Source organism: Penicillium soppii (genome assembly GCF_028829465.1).
Source record: "Penicillium soppii strain IBT 18220 chromosome Unknown utg000007l, whole genome shotgun sequence".
In the NCBI taxonomy this organism is placed as follows: Eukaryota; Fungi; Ascomycota; class Eurotiomycetes; order Eurotiales; family Aspergillaceae; genus Penicillium; species Penicillium soppii.
The window spans coordinates 3,403,914-3,422,760 of record NW_026643237.1 but is presented as its reverse complement, the minus strand read 5'-3'; the positions used below and the strand labels follow the sequence as shown (position 1 = coordinate 3,422,760).

General features: G+C 47.7%; 7 protein-coding genes across 7 annotated transcripts; 5 read left to right on the top strand and 2 right to left on the bottom strand.

Moving 5' to 3' along the window:
* Positions 1-46: 46 nt before the first annotated feature.
* N7529_010553 (uncharacterized protein) lies at positions 47-1,371 on the top strand (the record flags this gene model as incomplete). Its single annotated transcript, XM_057246080.1, has 4 exons — positions 47-217; positions 274-475; positions 535-891; positions 959-1,371. The coding sequence occupies 4 exons, from the start codon at positions 47-49 to the stop codon at positions 1,369-1,371; spliced, it is 1,143 nt and encodes a 380-aa protein (XP_057094343.1).
* A 1,293-nt stretch (positions 1,372-2,664) lies between these two features.
* N7529_010552 (uncharacterized protein) lies at positions 2,665-3,195 on the bottom strand (the record flags this gene model as incomplete). Its single annotated transcript, XM_057246079.1, has 2 exons — positions 2,665-2,798; positions 2,847-3,195. The coding sequence occupies 2 exons, from the start codon at positions 3,193-3,195 to the stop codon at positions 2,665-2,667; spliced, it is 483 nt and encodes a 160-aa protein (XP_057094342.1).
* Positions 3,196-3,583: 388 nt separating this feature from the next.
* N7529_010551 (uncharacterized protein) lies at positions 3,584-4,663 on the bottom strand (the record flags this gene model as incomplete). Its single annotated transcript, XM_057246078.1, has 2 exons — positions 3,584-4,297; positions 4,391-4,663. 2 exons carry the CDS (start codon positions 4,661-4,663, stop codon positions 3,584-3,586), a joined length of 987 nt encoding a protein of 328 aa, XP_057094341.1.
* A 603-nt stretch (positions 4,664-5,266) lies between these two features.
* N7529_010550 (arginine--tRNA ligase) lies at positions 5,267-7,534 on the top strand (the record flags this gene model as incomplete). Its single annotated transcript, XM_057246077.1, is given in 5 exon segments — positions 5,267-5,620; positions 5,698-6,868; positions 6,887-6,992; positions 7,061-7,474; positions 7,528-7,534. The coding sequence occupies 5 exon segments, from the start codon at positions 5,267-5,269 to the stop codon at positions 7,532-7,534; spliced, it is 2,052 nt and encodes a 683-aa protein (XP_057094340.1).
* A 702-nt stretch (positions 7,535-8,236) lies between these two features.
* On the top strand, positions 8,237-10,546 carry N7529_010549 (putative ABC transporter; the record flags this gene model as incomplete). The annotated part of the gene is made up of 8 exons (XM_057246076.1): positions 8,237-8,423; positions 8,482-8,722; positions 8,801-9,059; positions 9,117-9,573; positions 9,622-9,701; positions 9,755-9,908; positions 9,960-10,237; positions 10,304-10,546. 8 exons carry the CDS (start codon positions 8,237-8,239, stop codon positions 10,544-10,546), a joined length of 1,899 nt encoding a protein of 632 aa, XP_057094339.1.
* A 3,193-nt stretch (positions 10,547-13,739) lies between these two features.
* Positions 13,740-15,692, top strand: N7529_010548 (uncharacterized protein; the record flags this gene model as incomplete). Its single annotated transcript, XM_057246075.1, has 1 exon — positions 13,740-15,692. The coding sequence occupies one exon, from the start codon at positions 13,740-13,742 to the stop codon at positions 15,690-15,692; it is 1,953 nt and encodes a 650-aa protein (XP_057094338.1).
* A 1,390-nt stretch (positions 15,693-17,082) lies between these two features.
* On the top strand, positions 17,083-18,285 carry N7529_010547 (uncharacterized protein; the record flags this gene model as incomplete). Its single annotated transcript, XM_057246074.1, has 1 exon — positions 17,083-18,285. The coding sequence occupies one exon, from the start codon at positions 17,083-17,085 to the stop codon at positions 18,283-18,285; it is 1,203 nt and encodes a 400-aa protein (XP_057094337.1).
* Between the last annotated feature and the right edge of the window lie 562 nt (positions 18,286-18,847).

The following is an 18,847-nucleotide window of genomic DNA, read 5'->3' as shown; positions in this document are numbered from 1 at the left end:
CCTGTCATTCCAGTCTTTACCTATCAGTCCTGTCACTCCTTCTATCATGGGTCTTCATGAGAGCTTCCCTGCGTATGGGGGCCGTGGGCCCGGCGACCTTCGCCTGGGTCTTGCCCTAGGCGTTGTTGCTACTATATTTATAGCATTGCGAGTGTATGTTCGGCTTCGAATGAACAAATTTGGAACTACATCCCTGATATGGGCCCTAATCGCTTGGGTATGACAATTAAGCTTCTATACCCTCCTCCAATTGCTATACTAATTGGCCATCAGCTCTTCACTGCCCTCACCCAAATATTCGGTATCATATCTGTTCTCCACGGCCTAGGAAACCACATCACAATTGTGCAGGGAGTGGGCGAACTACACAACTTCCTTCTGTTCACATGGATCACGGTCTTCTTTTTCAACCTGGCAATTCCGACCGGCAAGGTTGCGGTTGCTGCATTCTTGATTGAAATGAACTCACAGAGTAGTATGCAGGGGCATTTCTTTCTTAAGTTTTCCAGTTTATTAACAGATCTCGTATCATAGACCCTAAGATCCGACGCAGCCTTATCATCGTCGCCGGCTTGAACATCGTTCTCAACATTCCACAGATTCTGCTCGTTTGGTTTCAATGCAGTCCTCCAAGTGCGCTCTGGGATCCTCTTCGACAAGGACAGTGTGACCATGCAAAGAGCGTATACTACACCTACTTTGTTGGTGCCGTGGCTGCTATCTCTGATATCTATCTCGCCATCATCCCTATAACCATGTTGGTTCCTTTGCGCATTGATCGAAAGTTGAAATGGGGATTAAGTTTTCTCATGGGATGTGGTGTCTTTGCCGGCGCTGCTGCAATTGTCAGAACTTGGGCAGCCAAGTTTATTATGAGCGATGACTCTTCATGTAAGCAGTGCACCATCTATGCATATGCCATTATCATCTCCAGATCGAAACCACTAACTTTCCACAGACGGTGTAGGGATTCTCTTCCGCTGGGGTGAAGTCGAAGAGTGGCTTGTTCTGATCACAATGTCAATTCCACCCGTCTGGCCTCTTTTCCGACCTCTGACCCACCGGTTCATCAAATCCACCGGCAACCGCAGCCAGCCCCAATATAAGCTATATAACGAGTATGGCCAGTTTGTCTCGACTACCCGAGCAACCCAGTCAGCCGCGCCTCCGATCGTCACGACAACGATATCTATTTCGTCTCACAAAGGCCATGGGCCAATATCACCCGATACCGTGGATGCCTCATCGTCCGAATCTCTCTCCAGATTCGGCGAAGACGAGCCGGAGACACCTCACACTATCCTCAGCCACAATGGCGACCCAGAAGGATGGGTGGAGATGAAGCACTTCAAGGAGCAAACCCGCACTTGAATACATCATCCTCTATCATGCGTTTATGCCCTACACTCTTTGTATTCGAACCTTCACGACCCCAATATACCACATTCAATTCTCTGCAAATGTTGATATCACAAGCTTTGCCGGCCGCACTCTACGCAGCCCCCTTCAACCTGGTAAATCTACATTTACTGATGTAAATCAAAACGAATAAACGAAGACTGTAGAAAATGATAACCAAATTAAGTATCCAGCTCCCTGCAAAAAATCATACCTGAAATATTTCTCTTATACTGTTCCGACAAGAGAGATAGAGTTTACAGTAGAAAATGTCGAGCTCGGAGAGTGGTGAAACTACCATTCCTCTCTTAGCCGGTTTTCCCTCCCGTCAAGCCTAGAAGCTGGTTGATAATATTTCCTAGAGGGCGTGGAACAGGGAGCAGAAGAAAGAAGGGAAATGGTAATATTCAAGAAAAATCCTTCTTGATTTAAATTCTGGCTTAGCTCAAAGTGGGAGAAAACAAATACAGCGGTCCTATAAATGCGGAACCAGCTGGTAACAATCTTGGTAACTGAGAGTAGAGCAACTAGATTGGTTCAGCATCCAAATCGTCCAGTGATGGTGGGTGGAGTTTAAGAAAAGTAGCCTTCCACGCCCAGCACTTGAACTAAAAGAGCTTCGTAGTGTGCCTTAGCGAAAATCTGCATTCCAAAGGGCCTTCGTTGAGGCTCAGGTAGCCCATGCAGATACCAATGTGTATTACATAGACTAAACGTATTGAACATAATAGCAAGGTAAATAAATGTACTAGATGTGTAGGATTTTAGGGTTTGAAGGATCGACGAAGTGGGGAAGTGCAACGTGGAACAAGTCAATTAAGTCTTGGCATGCAGGAGGCGTTTATATACGTACGTCGTAGTGTGCGGAGTAGAGTAGACCAGTCAAGTTCGCTCCTCAAGAGGGCTATATCAACCCTGCAGGCACGAAAACCCAACTCACTAAATACACACACCCAGGTATAGCACTACGAAGGGTAGTAAGTAGTTAAGCTGCTAGTCAGTGCTGATTAAATAACCACTTTCATGTGAAAAAAGCAAGCTGCACTAGGCTAATTTCTAAGAGAGCCTTATAATTGTATCAGGCTATAAGCTTTGTCTGCCTTTTATGCACCAATTCGTTTGGATTTACCCTGTTAAACAGGCCCCGAGGAGGCTAGGCAATCGGTGTACACAAATAGTATCTTAATCGGGGTTCAGGGCCGAGTGGTAACACTCTGCTTTTGTTTATACGGTCTGGATATGAAATAGCATTTCCAGAACTTGCCTCTATTGTAGCTCATAATAAAAAAGGCCGTTGTCAATAGGAAAAACTTCCATCCCAATTTTTGTCTCAATCTTCGTTTCATTCTCCCTCTCAATCTCAATCTCCCTCTCATTCTGTTCAGGTTTCTTATATCGTTCTGGATGCAAAATTCGGTTGCAGGTATTATTCCTGCAACATGCCTTACCTGCGTTGAACGGTTGCCGATTAAAAAGTAGCGCTCTGTTGATAGTTGCATTCCCCGCGAGAATCTGCTCCTTGTACCACTGTGCAAGTTCTAAAGCTGCTTCCCTTGAATCTTCGTCCGATCCATTCCAGCGAGGGACCGGAAGTGAAATACACCATCTTTGGCATTTATCTAGAGGTTTCATGGTGAAATTGAACGTTCCTTCTAGGAGACGTTCGATAACCCGGTTGATCGCTGCCTTATCAGTGCGCATGTAAAAGTACTCACTGGGTTTGAAGACGATATTGATCCACTTTGAATCCTTGGGCACACCAATATCGCCCTTGTGAGCGACTATATAATAGGACATTTTGGTTAGCTTGTGTCAAATTTGTGACTGTCTTGAATTATAGGGAACTGTGAAAACAGTGTGTTGACTCATCTCTGGGATGATAGCTCTGGTATAATCTGGGGGGTACCCTGGTCATTTAAATCTTCGACATTAGGATACAAATAGTACCCAGCCGAAACTACTGCCTTTGAGCTCCAAGGCTGGGAACAAAGGGTTTGTTATTACAATGATTTTTGTTGATCCTATGTGGTTTGAACGGTGTTTGAAATTTTAGAACAAAGAGGAAAAGATCGTGGCCCTGGGCCTTTGTCCTTCCATCACATAATTGCTGTTGTATGATCAAGTCAATAGTGACTTCGAGATCCACCTCAAATGAAACACTCATCTTCGGAGGTCAGAATACTATTCAATGCACTTCGATTATCTCCTCAACCATGGCCAAGAATTTCTCCCGATATTCGCTCGGAGTCGTTGTGATAGTCATAGGACCCTGTCTTCCAACAACATTAAATGTTTGTACCACACCCGAAAGTGCCAGAGGCTGGAATTTATGACGAGCCCAGAAAAAGTCCAGTACAGATGCACGATACTTCCACTTTCCGTCAGCGGACGGCAGCCCTAGTCGCCAAGGACTCTTCCGCCCCTTAACTGAAACATCTGAGGCTGAAGGTATTCGTATAAGAAGCAGAGAGTAATCAACGACATTGGCATCTTGTAGAAACTTAGTATCGTCCTGGATCATTTCCCAGAAGGCTTCGTAGTCTGCACGGCATAGATGAAGCTTATCGTTAAAGCTATCTGCTAACTTATCGAGTGTTTCCTGGCTCACTAAAGACTCTGGTATCAAATCGCGTTCGGGATAAAAGTAATCAATTGGTTTCAAGTCGTAAATTTCCCACTTGTCGGCGGCTGGATCATCTTCTCGGCCGCACATGGTGTTTTCCATGACCATGTGACGGGCTGGAGTGCAACCAAATAGTGTGCCTAGCGTGACGTAAGGCGCCAATATGTAGTCGGTAATCCATATCAACAATGAATTTGGGTGCTGAGACATATATTCGACATAAGGCTCCAGAAGATCATTTTCGAAGAAAGAATATTCGAAATGGCGTGGTAAGCTCTTGACGAGCAAACGGGTGTCAAATGTAGAGAAGAACGTCCGCAAAATGTTAGTAAGAGTGGATCAAGTCTAGGATCGGTCATGTTTTCTCACCGAGCCCGAATAACCTAAATCTCCCATCGCCTTCAACGGAGGCTGTCCTCTCGTTGTATGAAAGCTTGCTTGGTATTCACCTTGATCGAATTCCCAGACTTCATACCGCAGTCGCCCAAAAGTTTCTTTCTCGTATCGTATCAATTTGATTTTACGCACCGAGAAAAAAGCAAGCACCTTCCCCAAGGTAGTCTTCTTGAAGCGATCCGGGTCACGGGTCAACGCAGACTGTATAGACTTTGTCAAAGCCGATTCCCGACTACCCTTGGCCATTGTAAGGATGTGACTATATGCAGTGAAATATCAGCTAAGAGTAGAAATGAAAATGCAAAGTCCTACAGATGTACAGAGTACGAATATCAAGAAACCTGGATGGTGATGTCATATATAACGGGAGCCATGCTATGATTGGTCAGATAGCGAGTATACGATATTGGTCTAACATTGAACAGTTCAATCTCTCCAGTCATGAAAACGATTAGAACAACCAAATATGAATGATAACATCGATGCAGCTTATGCTAAATATGGAAATATGTATTCATCGTACCCTCAATAATATGACCATAATCTGAACGTCAACGAGGCAGGTTTAGGAACTCTATTTCAGTTGCCAGCAAGCGCTGATTTCGATATAATGGTACAAATCTATGTCTAACAAGGGTATTGTTAAAATTTGAATGCAATTCCCACTCCTCCCGCCTTTTAGATTGGATATAACCACTTATAGACCAAAATTAACTCTCACGGCCAAAAATAAGTAGGTATAGCTAGGCTCACGTGACAATACCCACCGCCCTGTGAATCAGTGAGTCAGAAAAAAAAAAGAAAAAGGGCAAAAAAAAGATTCCCCCGAAGAGAGAAGTCCCCCTCTTTATGGGTCATTGTCTAAGCGGGGCTCGGCGATTCACAGCCATTTTTTCTCTATTGCGCTTTCCCCCTACAACTTCGCGTTCCTTGAAGTGTCTAATACCCCATCGCGCGCAGTTTACATCGCGATCTTCAATCATGGCCTCCACTTCCCTCCCTGCCTCCGTGGCGGCCCTGTCCCTCCAATCGACTGACCAGCGGTCTGAGATCCCCGGGTGCTTCCCGACCTTGAACCCAATGGATATCTACCGTGAACATATCGCGACTGAAATCAGCAAAAACCTTGGCGTCCCCGTCGAAAAGATCTATGCCCGTGTTGCGTGGACTAACACACTAGACAAGGGCGACCTTTCATTGCCAGTACGTCACATTGTGCCGCATTGAGTTATTCGCATGTTATGTATTTTACATGGACTAACAACGCTTTTTTACCCCAGGTGGCTTCTCTCCAAATCAAGAAAAACCCCGCGGAGCTAGCCAGCGAAGTCGCGGCCAATTTCCCGGCATCCGATCTTATTCACCCTCCTACCGCCCTTGGTCCTCATGTGCAGTTCTTCTGCAAACCTCAACCATTGAGGAACACTGTTCTTGGTCGCATTCTCAAAGAGAAGGCTGCTTATGGAACAAACGGCAACCAGGGTCAGAAGGACCCCTCCGACCCCTCCAAGGGCCAGAAGAAGATCATCATTGAGTTCTCCTCGCCGAACATCGCCAAGCCTTTCCACGCCGGTCACCTGCGCAGCACTATCATCGGTGGTTTCCTTGCCAACATCTACACTGTTATGGGATGGAATGTGATCAAGATGAACTACCTGGGTGATTGGGGTAAGCAGTACGGCCTTTTGGCCAATGGCTTCAAGTACTTCGGTAATGAGGATGCTCTTGTTAAAGACCCCATTAACCACCTGTTCGATGTCTATGTCAAGGTCAACGCTCTCGTCAGCGAGCAGGATGGCCCCATCAAGGAGCTGAAGGAACAAATCAAGACCAAGAAAGAGAAAAGCGAGGACGTTGCTGAGTTGGAGGCACAGCTCGCCAAGCTCGTGGATGTCAGCGAGGACGAAAAAGCTCGTCGCTACTTCAAGAGCATGGAGGACGGCGAGCCCGAAGCTCTTGCTCTCTGGCGCAAGTTCCGTGAACTCAGTATCGAGAAGTATAAGCAGACCTACGCCCGTCTCAACATCGACTTCGATGTATACTCCGGTGAATCTCAGATCAAATCTGAGAGCATGACCGATGCCTACAAGCTTATGGAGAAGGCTGGTGTCTCCGAGAGCTCCGAAGGCGCTGTGATTGTTGACTTCACCAAGCACGGTGCTAAGAAGCTGGGCAAGGCTATCATTGTTCGCAAGGATGGAACTCCCCTCTACCTGACTCGCGACATCGGTGCCATTACCGAGCGTGATGATGAGTACCACTTCGACAAGATGATCTATGTCGTTGCTTCCCAACAGGATCTCCACTTGGCTCAGCTTTTCAAGGTCACCGAGCTCATGGGCCACAAGGATCTGGCCTCTCGTTGTCAGCACATTAACTTCGGTATGGTCCGTGGTATGAGTACTCGTAAGGGTACTGTCAAATTCTTGGATGATATCCTGCGCGATGTCGGTGACAAGATGCATGAAGTCATGAAGAAGAACGATGTCAAGTATGCGCAAGTCGAGGACCCCGTGAAGACAGCCGATACTCTGGGTATCACCTCCGTCATGGTGCAAGATATGACTGGCAAGCGGTATGTGCAACTCCTTTTTTCCCGGTTTCTAATATGAATTTCATGCTGATTTCTTTTTTTTTCTGTAGTGTCAACGGCTACGACTTTAACTTGGACGCCATGACATCCTTCGAAGGTGACACTGGCCCATACCTTCAGTACGCTCACGCTCGTCTCTGCTCAATGACCCGCAAATCCGAGTTGGATGTGAACGAACTGGTCAATGCCAACTTTGATCTCTTGACTGAGCAGCATGCCGTTGACCTGGTCCGTTTATTGGCCCAGTGGCCCGACGTGCTCCTGAACACTGCTAAGACTCTTGAGCCCATCACTGTCCTAAGCTATCTGTTCCGCATGACACACATGCTGAGCTCCAGCTATGATGTCCTGAAGGTCATCGGCAGCGAGCCCGATGTTAAGCAGGCCCGTATGGCCTTGTATGCTTCGGCCCGCCAGGTTCTGAACAACGGCATGCGGGTTCTCGGTCTGAACCCCGTCGAGCGGTTAGTATCACCCACTCAAGCCAAGGAAGCACCTACTAACTTATGCCTACCAGTATGTAAATGGACTCGGTCTTGGAGTTTTTATTTCTTCTTTAAACACTTCCCTTTATCGATATATCTTGGTTTTATTTTAGTTGCATTGGGCGCCAAGAGCGGGGCAAATAAAATGGCATTGTGCTTCTTCATTGTCGGGACTACAATCCCCCTTTTCTTTTGCTAGCTAGCTTTTTCCAACACCGTAAATATGAGCGTCACGGCTGAAAGTGTGGAAAACTCCGGAGTCCAAATATGTGGCTGTCAAATCGACTCGACTGGACTTACGAAACCTGGCCGTACATTCTACAGCCATGACATGGGCATTCCACAGGATCCAACAATAATGCGTCTACCACGAAAGTCATCTGGGCCCAGCCATAGAGTAAGCCAAGGCTTTTTTCTTTTTTCATTTTTTTTTAAAGCCCGTTACAGGATAAATGAACATCGTCCAGCGCTTCGGGGACCTGGGGACATCGGGACCCTCACAATAAAGAATCTTATGTCAGCCCGTTCGAGCCCGGGAGCCCTACTTTCTTCAGCCTCAGTCGGGGACCTCGGACTCCACATAGTAGAATGTTTGATGGTCACACTCCACTCCACCCCTCGACCGGGATATGTAATCACCGCATGGCTAGACTGGGTGTGATCAAAATTTATAAAAGCTGAGTCTGCAGACCCGGACGTGGGCCGACTCGTATCTGTCGTCAACCGTTCCCATCTCGCAGCATGGGCGATCTCTCGGTCTCGAACTCGGCCAGTCCCCCGGACTTGGAGCGAAATGATAGTGGCCACTTCTTGATGAACCAGATAGTCCAAAGTTTCTCGTGGCATGGTCTGACGGTCACGGTCAAAGATCGCGAGACAAAGCAGGCCCGCGATCTGATCAATGACATAAGCGGTGATGCGCAACATGGTATCTATCCTGGTCCATATTTTAAATTAAGGTTTATTCATTGATGTTTGCTGTACAGGGGAGCTAGTTGCCTTGATGGGGCCCTCTGGCTGCGGCAAGACGACCCTGCTCAATGTCCTTGCTCGACGGGCCGCGTCATCTGGCGCGAAGGTGCTCGGGGAGACATATGTGAACAACTCACAGGTTGACTCAAAAGCTTTCCAACGAATGACCTCGTATGTCGAGCAGGAAGATGCGTTGATAGGGTCTTTGACCGTTCAGGAAACGTTGAAGTTCGCAGCAGATCTCTCATTGCCAAGGTATGATATGTTGTAATCTCGAGCGACGGAGCTCGGCTATACATTTTGGTGTTGACTGTATTTTTCTTTTCCTTTTAGTTCCGTATCAAAGCTCCAGCGCATGGACCGAAATCGAACACTCTTAGAAGCATTTGGTATCCAAAAACAAGCAAACACGCTGGTTGGAACCCCCATTCGAAAGGGAATCAGCGGTGGTCAAAAGCGGCGGGTGAGCGTTGCCAGCCAGCTCATCACCTGTCCCAAGATTCTATTTCTGGATGAGCCAACCAGTGGCCTGGACTCCACAGCCAGCTTTGAGGTAATTTCGTATGCAAAAGAGCTTGCTCGGGCCAATAATGTGAGTATATCAGCCTTGATCATCCTGTGGGTGCTAATTATTCATGTTTCATGACAGCTCATCATTATTGCGAGTATTCACCAACCATCGACCACAACATTCAGACTTTTTGATAAGCTCCTCCTCCTTTCAGCTGGGAGAACATGTTACTTTGGGTCAACCATAGGGGTGGAAAGTTACTTCAATTCCATCGAATATCCAATCCCTGTACAGACCAACCCAGCCGAGTTCCTGTTGGATATTGTCAGCTCTGATTTCACCAACTCCAAGGAATTGGCCGGTGACCGAGTTCAAATCATTCAGAATGCCTGGGCGAGATCAAGTGAGGCAAATGCTATCACCAGACAGATATCCGAGCGATTCCATTTAGTTGAGAAAACTGCGAACAAAGGATCCGTGGAAGACATGGCCCGACCAGGAGGCTTGTCAATTACCGCGGCTCTTTTGCATCGCTCTTGGATCAAGTCTTACCGGGATGTCATCGCATATGGAATTCGCATTTTTATGTATCTTGGTATGATTGATAACAGTTCCCAAGCTTACAGCGACTAACATGACACAGGATTGGCTATCATGATGGGTACAGTATGGCTACGACTTCACCCCTCACAGGAGTACATTCAGCCATTCATCAATGCTATTGTGAGTCTATTAGTGTTTCAAGCATCAAGGATCAGCTATCTGACATAGAATAGTTCTTTGGCTCCGCGTTCATGTCTTTCATGGCTGTAGCATATGTTCCGGCGTTCCTTGAAGACCGGGCAACGTTTGCAAAAGAGCGGGCCAACGGGCTATACGGTGCAACACCATTCATCGTTTCTAACTTCCTCATCGGGCTGCCCTTTCTGTGTATTTATTCACAAGCCCCTGCTATGCGGCCATGAGCTAACGATAATCCAGTCCTCATATCGCTCCTCTTTTCAATTGTCTCATACTGGCTCTCGAACTTCCAACCAACAGCAGAAGCTTTTTTCACCTGGGTGATGTGGATTTTCCTTGATCTGGTGGCCGCCGAATCGCTGGTCGTCCTCGTGACAGCGATATTCCCAAACTTCGTGATCGCCTTGGCACTAGTAGCGTTTGCAAATGGACTGTGGATGAGCGTCGGAGGGTTTCTGGTCACGCCGACGATTCTCAATCCGTTTTGGAAATACGTGTTCCACTACATCGATTACCAGGTATGCTGACGCACTGCTATCAGAGGTTTATTTTTCTTTTGTGAAACTAACGTTCTCAATGCTCAGGCATACGTGTTCCAGGGTATGATGGTCAATGAGTTCGCGGAGCGGAATTACTCGTGCGGTGCCCACTGTCGGTGCACGTATACTACTGACCTCGCGGATCAATGTCTCATTCGTGGCACTGCGGTCCTGGAGTCATATGGATATGCTACTGGTCGAACTGGAAAGTGGGCCGGCATTCTAGTCGGTATCATTGCGGTTTACCGGCTATTGGGATGGATTGCCCTCTATCTGCGCCGGAACTAGGAGGACCAACATCGTCCTAGCAAGAAGAGCTCGCGAGAGGACCGTGGTGTTTCTTTTGGTTGGGTTATTATTGTATATTGCTGTGTGGGTTCCGCATGTTAGATATGTTTATGCAATTCAGGAATTCATTAGCTTATATCTGAGACACGGCAATCACCGCTTCTCGGGGAGCTTCTCCCACAGCGACAGCCACCTACGCCCCGATACCCTGGAAACACGCCACAAGCCCCAATCTAGCAGGCTGCTGTAAGTTTGGTAGCATTTCAGTAATACGTGGGCGCAGCCACGGGAACGCTTTACTTACACGACGATTGGTTTTCGTACTACATCAGACGATCACAATCAAAGATTGCGTGCCAAGGCCTAGTACGGGATAGCCAACGCCATTATGCCAAAAGGTTATCTAGAGTTAGCAAGAACAGCTAGCTAGTCACAAACATTCGACAATCTGAGCATCCATAGACCCGTATGCAAGTCATCTGTTGTTTTCTTCCCGCTTCAATCCACTCAAAGTCCCGATAGAAGCATGTCGAACCAAAGAAGGAATAGGATTCGACCACTTGTCCTTGATTTTCACGTTGGATGGACATTTATCCGCATTCGCGAAAGAGCGGTGAAGATCTTGTCCTCGAGAAGCTGATGACATCCCGCATAGGGACGCAAGGGGGTCGCTCCTTGACCTACTTATTTTCCCCGAAGGAGGGGGATTAATCAATCGGACAATGGGATCAATGAATCAAGAGAGTCGGAAACTTGCTATCAGGAGGGGCAAAGTTCTTGTACCCTGAACAAGATATGCGAGCAAAGCTTATTAACTGTTGCGATCCGAATTAAGATATGTCCCGGTACGCATGGTACTTCCGGGCCCGATGCGAAGGCTTACGATCACGCCCATCAAAGGTGTCAAAGTGAGGGAAAGTGGGAGTCCTAGAGACTATGAATACTAGAGCCGCATGGGGATCCGGAGTTATATTTGGAGCGGAGCCCATTTCCTGTCCTCATTTTTTGAGCCTCTTTGGCTGACCAACACCGCTTTGACCCGTTTGCCCATTCGCTCATTCCATCGAGATTCAATGTTTCGGATAATGGCTAGCGCTGAAGGTTTCGATTGTTCTCAGTTTTCACGATGATGTTCTCGCACGTGCGAAACTCTCACGAACCTCTGGATCTCACCACGCAAGGGATGTGAAAGAATCCACAATGGCGATGATAGACCGTCCGTGCTGCATGTCATACCACTCTAACCCGATTTTGCAACCAAAAGGTTCCGACCATATACTAGTGCTGTTTAGTGTCCTCTAGTCGAGGCAATAGCAATACTTCAAGACTTGTACAAGTACATTGAATTTTGATTGAATGCACCTTGGCATTCGCGGTCTCGCTGTGTGAGTCACGAAAGGACAAAATGTGTACTGCAGGCGGAGAAGAGACGACATCCAAAGACAGTCCGCCACATGGACGAGGGGTCGCTGAGGACGAATACCATGCAGGGCTCAGTCCCATTTTCTCGCTTCTAGTGCCATTTGGCATGGTTTTCAATGAGAAATCAAGAGAAAGGTAAACTGAGTGACTCCACCAAGGTGGCAATTGTGCCAGACTTTGCTATTGATACAATACTTCTTCTGTACTATATAGTGGTTTGTAAGTGACCTTAGCACTATACAATATGTAGAGCGTGGATGTTGCAGGCTGCAGGGTGTCATCCCCACCGACTTTTTCCCGCGTAGGTACTGCATACATTGTCATTGTACTTTACCTTGCAGAGACTGAGATGATACTGGCACACAAGATCCAAAGTGAATAGCTTGCTCTCGGGGAGGGACCGAAAATAAACCGAATTTTGAGGGACGGACGGTTTCTTTTAATTTCTTTGCAGGGAAGACCCTTCACGGTGGAGGCGATCATTGGGCCGCAAACACAGTTGGGCGTTAGTCACAATGCACTTTAGGGAGAAATAGGAATACTACGTCAAACCGATTTTTTCAAGACACGGAAAGATAAAGAATCACATACCTAAATACACCTGTGGGCACAAATTGTGAATGAGTCAGGAAATGGAAATAAGAACAGAACTAACCATGGATCCTAATGATTGAAACCAAGGATTACCTAGCGGGTCCAAGAGCTTAAAACAGTAAACAAAAAATTATACAATATGTACATAGATGTATACGATATTGTATGTACAATATTTTGTATATGTACATACATTTTGTATTTGTGTATACAACACTTCAACTAACATTGATATTTTCTGGGGGGTTTTTTTATAAAAGAAAAATAAAAGTAAAAATTTCCAATAGAACATAGACAAGGACAAGAGAGATAAATAAGAAATGATGACGCCGATTCCCACCCCCCACTTTCTTCTTTTTTTTTCCCTTTCTCTCTCTGTTGAGTTGGGTACCGATGAACCCGAGAGCCTCTTCGTGAAACCAATAATACCTATTTTTTGAAATTTTATTTTGTTTGGCTTGTTGATTTTCTTATTTTTCTTACCCGCCTGTCCCTTCTATCTGCCTAATAACTTGCCTTTCGTTTCTCTTTCTTTTATCCTCTACTTTTTCTACTTCTTTGTATTCTCCAGGTCTTTTTAAATCTCTTATCACCCCTCACTTTGTTTCTTTTTTATCGCTGCCCATCGACTCCACTCCCCCCACCGGGTTCTAAGACCGTCAGGCAGAGGATCCCAAATTCTCAACCCAACCTCAGTCTCCTGCAGCTGCAGTTCCGCTCCACCACTCATCGTCTGCCAGAGAGGCTTTCTAAATTTTTTTTTCTCTCTCTTTCTCTTTGACCCAACACTTTTTTTTTCCGCCCGACTCTTAGCCTAACTACTTCGATGGAGATACTGCGACTTGGAAAGTACGACTCAGCTCTTTCCGCTTGACAGAAATACGCTTGCTTGCCTGCCATCGCCCGCTGCGATCGGCAGGTCCAATTACTTTGTTTGAGTGGCCCGCTTTGGGGTTGGGCAAGCAAAAAAAAAATAAAAGAAGTAGGGGAGAGAGGGGGAAGAAAAAAAGGTGAAGACTGCATATCTGACTCATCGTCAATAGAGTGGCTTCCTGTAAGTCGGACATCATCTCTGGGGCCCTGTGGGAGCCACACACGTCGCCCCCCTTGTACGAACGGGGCCAACCCTGTTTTTTTAATTTTTTTTCTTAGGGTCGCCTATTTTGCAGCCCACATTATGGCCAGTAAGGGCCCCCCGGCTGCCTATGTCGAAGAATACGACGAAGATTCCAACGCTCCTCTACCCGGCACTAGACTGTCAGCAAATATTGCTCCCAATAGTGCTGTCAAACTTTCCAGGTTGGATCCCAGAATTCCGGAGCCGCTGATCGACGGCGCCAGTGACTCAGGTTATTCTAGTCGCACCGCCGCCACAATCAACAGCACCCAATCTGACCCGTCAGGCGGAAAAAGTCACCCCAGCCCTCTTAAGCTGGAAAATCCCAAACGTACCGACCTCAACAGAAAAACTTCCACCAGATATCGCAGGGACCCGGAACAATCAAGGCCTTCGCGCGAAGAGAAGATGGTAGGTGCCTTTTCGGGCGCTGCCCATCATGCTCACGCGCATCGGTCATCTTCCAAGCCTCGTCGACAGGAGCGTCCCCGCCAGTATCATGATAGCTACTACGATTACTCTGGTGGCTACCACCCTTCCACCCCGATGGATCATCGACCGGGTGAGTATCCTTATTACGTTCAACAACGACCTCCCGTCCCGGACTTTGCATCCTCCCCACATCCGACTCAATACCCCCGCGCTGTTGAAAACATCCACGTCAGTCACTCTGGTCGACCCCACCGCTCCCATTCATATAACACCTACCACTCCAATGGTCGTCCTATGAGTTTCCATGGCGGCATGCCACCAGGCATGGGATCAGGAATGACATCTCCGATGTACAGCCAGTCCTCTATGCAAGGATACGACCCTGGTCACCCACCGACCAGCTATATGCCAAGCCAATACTCATCATCTCCTTACGGTCAATCTTCCTACTATGCCCCGTCGGCATCGGAGTATGGTCCTCCATCGGATTATACTCGGGAGCGGTCCCAATCCCGGGAGCCATCGCGGCGTCGATCTGCATCGACCTATGGGCCTCCACAGCCCCCGCCCATGGAACCCGAAGCGTACTGGTATGAGGAAGATCATCCTCTGGAGCGTTATTCCTCACGAGAGGTCCGTGGTCGTCCTTCCACAAGCCACCAGGAACAGGATGAGGACTACTACCGAATGCCCCCACCACCGCCACCACCACCACCACCACCACCAATGGCCAAACCAAAACCCAGATCAAACCCACAAGTCCACCAGGTGAAACGCCCAGAGCGACCCGAAGCACGAAAAATGCACACCAGCGCTGCCACCGTTCCCTCTCAACGCCGCACCTCCAGAGTCATGGGAGGAGATTATGACCCAATGGACATGCCAGATCTGAGAGATGCCCTGCCGGTGGTCCCGGATCGGAGACATCGTCGTATGTCAAGGGATGCTCCACTGCCAGAGAGAACCCACAGCCTCAGAGATACCCGACGCTCTACGTCCTACCAGGATGAGCGTCGGTCTGCTCAGATTGCTGTGGCGAGCTCTCGGCGGCGAAAGCCAACCGAGTACTACTACGAACCATCTAGCACCGCCGAGGATCTCGAAGACCGCGAAAATGAAGTTGAAGCCTACCAGGCAGAAGCACGGGCCAGCCGACAATCGGCTGCCACATTGCCTCTCTCGCAAGATGTGCTCCCTGCTAAAACGTCCAACCGCAATGGCAGCGACAGTGGCAGTCAAAAGAGCCGATCCAACAGCAGTCGTGGTAGCGGCACAGGCTCACGGACGGAAGAAGACAAAAATATGACCCTAACATTGAACGGATTGAAAATTGGATTTACACAGGAAGCTCTGGCAGGCAAGTCCGTTAACATTCGTGCCGGGGAGACTGGGGCTGTACGATTGAACATCGGTGGCAACCTTCGACAACCCAAGCAGTATGTTAATGGCACTGGCTCTGACTATGCGGGTGGCTCCAGCCGCCGGGAGATTGAGGATGGGCGACGTCCCCGCGGCGATAGGCGGTCGGGCGCTAGTCGCCGAGATAGCCAGTCTGCTTACACGGGTCGTTACCATCATTGATCTTTCCTATGCTGTTGGATTTTGTCCTTTGAGTTTTTTCTCTTTTCATCGTCTGTTTACAATGGTTCGGTATTCTATTTTTTTGTTGTGATTCCATCTTGTGTCTGCATAGCCGTTGGTTGGCTGCTTCGTTTGTCAAAAGTTTCGATTGCTTCGCATATGTTGCATTTCTTCGGGTTCTGGGTGCTTTTCTTTTTCCGGAACAAAAAACATAAGCGAGATTGTTGGGCAGCTGGATGGGCACTTCCATGACCGTCTAAGAGCTGGCCATCTCGCTACGTTGGGAGGACTTTTGTGTTAATTTCATTTGCAACTGTTTCGAGTTTCTATTTTCTTTTTGGACTTTTTTTCAATTTCCATTTTTTGTGTGTGTTTGGGCAAAACGGTCGGGCACGAAACGAAACCCTTTTATGTTGATGATGTGTCACCTGTTTATGGCGATATGATTGTACGATTCTGATGACCTGCGATGACAAGTCTGATGTGCTTTACTTTCTGTCTACTTTTTGTCAGCGATTTTGTGTATAGCCTTTCTTGTCATTGGGTCTGTGTCTTTCTCCTTGCTTTGTTCGCGACTCCTGGCGGAGAGAGATTATACCCATATCTGTTTACTTGTCATGTCCTAACAGGTCATCTTTTTCTTTGGCCATATTCTACGTTTTTACCTTGTATTTGGCCTCTGGAATTGAACGTAGTTTAATTTGGGCTTTGTCTTGATTTGATCTATGACATTTGAGTGCTTTGTGTTTTGTTTTATTTATTGGCTTTGAGGTCTCTCTGCTTTTCTCAGTTTTGATACCCCGCAAGCTGTCTGATGATTTCGGTTTCAATGGAGGCATTGCCTCAAGGCTTACCTCCCGCGGGTGGCATTTGTGGATCTGAGTAAATAATTTAAACCATTTCCTTATGTTTCATGTGTCGGGATCAATGCAGTACAACGTACCACGCACAACGTACAATGCATGCATATGTATACAATCATAGGTAGCTCGATGATCGACACTTTTTTATAGATCGACAGTGGACCGTGTGGGGGATGATGTAAGCAGGGTTGCCCGTGACAACTACCAACGTAAACAAAGCCCCAGCCTCCTCCAACCTCCTCAATTTCATTAGGCAAGTCAGGCTGGATCATATTCTGGTTTGGTGGTTTCCCATATTCACATCTTCAATTTACTGATAACCCTCTAGGCACTGTGCTTCGATTCTATATCTCACATTCCACGCCCACATTCCAGTGTCAAATATCTACCTTTATCTAGGACTGGTGCTAATTATTCAAATCAAGGTAAGCTGAGATCCACTGATCGCAGGAATGTTCGATATACTAATGTGGTTTAAGTGAGCCAAGTCTTGAGCTGAGTGCTCTCGGCCCCTCCAATCTCTCATTATGGCTCCAGTTCCGATCGATGATAGCCCGGAAATTCCGGTACTGGCAGTTGGCGGACTGTATGTTCGCGATGCTGGGAATGAAAACACAAAGCCTACCTCTTCTCTCGACTTCAACACCCATACTCTGTTTTCCCGCGATGAAGCGACTACAACAAGGGCCTGGGGCCAAGGCACGATCGACCCACAAAGTATCAAGATGCAAGGTCTGATGGCCTTGTTTGCTATCATTGGGGCAGCTTTCGTTCTCGGTGGAATTTGGTTCTTCTTCTGGGCCAGAAACGGCGGGTTCGTCTGGCGCCAGGGTGACTGGGACGAGTACAAGTCGACTGTTCTGCGTCGAAAGGGACCAGACGGTAAAACTCTCAGTAACGCAACCAAGAGTACAAAGCTGGGCGGCGGCAGTATCGTCGGCAAGGGTTACACCGATGATGGATACTCCTATACCGATGGTTCATACACGGAAACAGCGACAACCGTCACCGAAGAGAAGCCTCGTCGCAAAAGATTCAGAGATGCCAAAGAGAAGCTCCTCAGACGCAACAAGCAAGAACAGTGGGAAGGTGCAGAGGATGCCGACGTGCGCGCATACCGTGAAGAAAAACCCGCTCGCATCGGTGGAATGAACCGCGAAGCCGACGGAACCTACCACGGCAGTGACTACGATACCTCAGCCCCACCCACATATTACCAACAGAGTGAGATGAGCCAGTCTCACGACTTTGCTTATGATCAACCACCTCCTCGACGTCAGCGCCCAAGGGATCCCTCTGGATTCTCTTTCACAGAGGGCAGCGAGGATGTGATCAGCCAAGTAACCGAGGAGCGCCACGTTCGAGATCCATCTACTCGCCGGCACAACCGCCGCCGTGACCGTCGCAGCAAGCCTCCCAGCCAGCCTCCCAGTCAAACTTCCAGTGAAGCTCCCTCTGGTCCTCCGCCCGCACCCTCATCGCGCACCAGCAGTCCTCGCAAGCACCGTGAGCGTCGCTCTGCACCCCAGGGCCACTACACCGAACCGTTGGACTTCTCTTCTGCCGGCACTCGCTCCGAATACCAGTACTCCAACGTTGACACCGAAGACTCCGGTACCAAGAGCTACAAACACCCCATCCCCGGATTGACAAAGGGCTACCGTCGTGATGGTCGCAGTCGTCGCCGCGATAGTTTAAGTGACAGCGAGGGCGAGACACATTACTCGTGAGCTATGGTATTTGCTTCACATTGATTATGATATTCATTTTGGATCTTTAAGAATTCTCCTGGGTTATGGGTAGCGTTGTTTCTTTCGGCTTTGGCCACTTACGGATATTGATATGGGAAATTGTATAAGTTATGTAAATAATGAACTGGAATCACGATGCGAATGGATCATATCAACGCAATGGATTGTACTTTGAACAAAACTCATGCCTTAGGCATTCACTGGCTTCAGATAGCGTTGATCATCTTGGAACCAAAGTAGAGCCAAGATGTTGGCCAGTTGCTCAAAAATGATATCATGCCTCCTCATGTCACTAATTCCAATACCAACAGACATGCCAGCATTTATATGCAGGGCGATCAATTTGAAAGCACTGAAGATGAGATGAGAAGCAGGATTCAAATGAGCAGGAACCCGTTTGAAGTTATTCGACATGATAAGAATGCATCGTTTAATCCCGCGTTCAGGATCAACTTTAAAAAGGAACATACTGTTGAGCATTATTTCAGAGTGAAGCCCGTGGGTATGATCATGGACACGGAGCGACTCAAGGAATATGCAA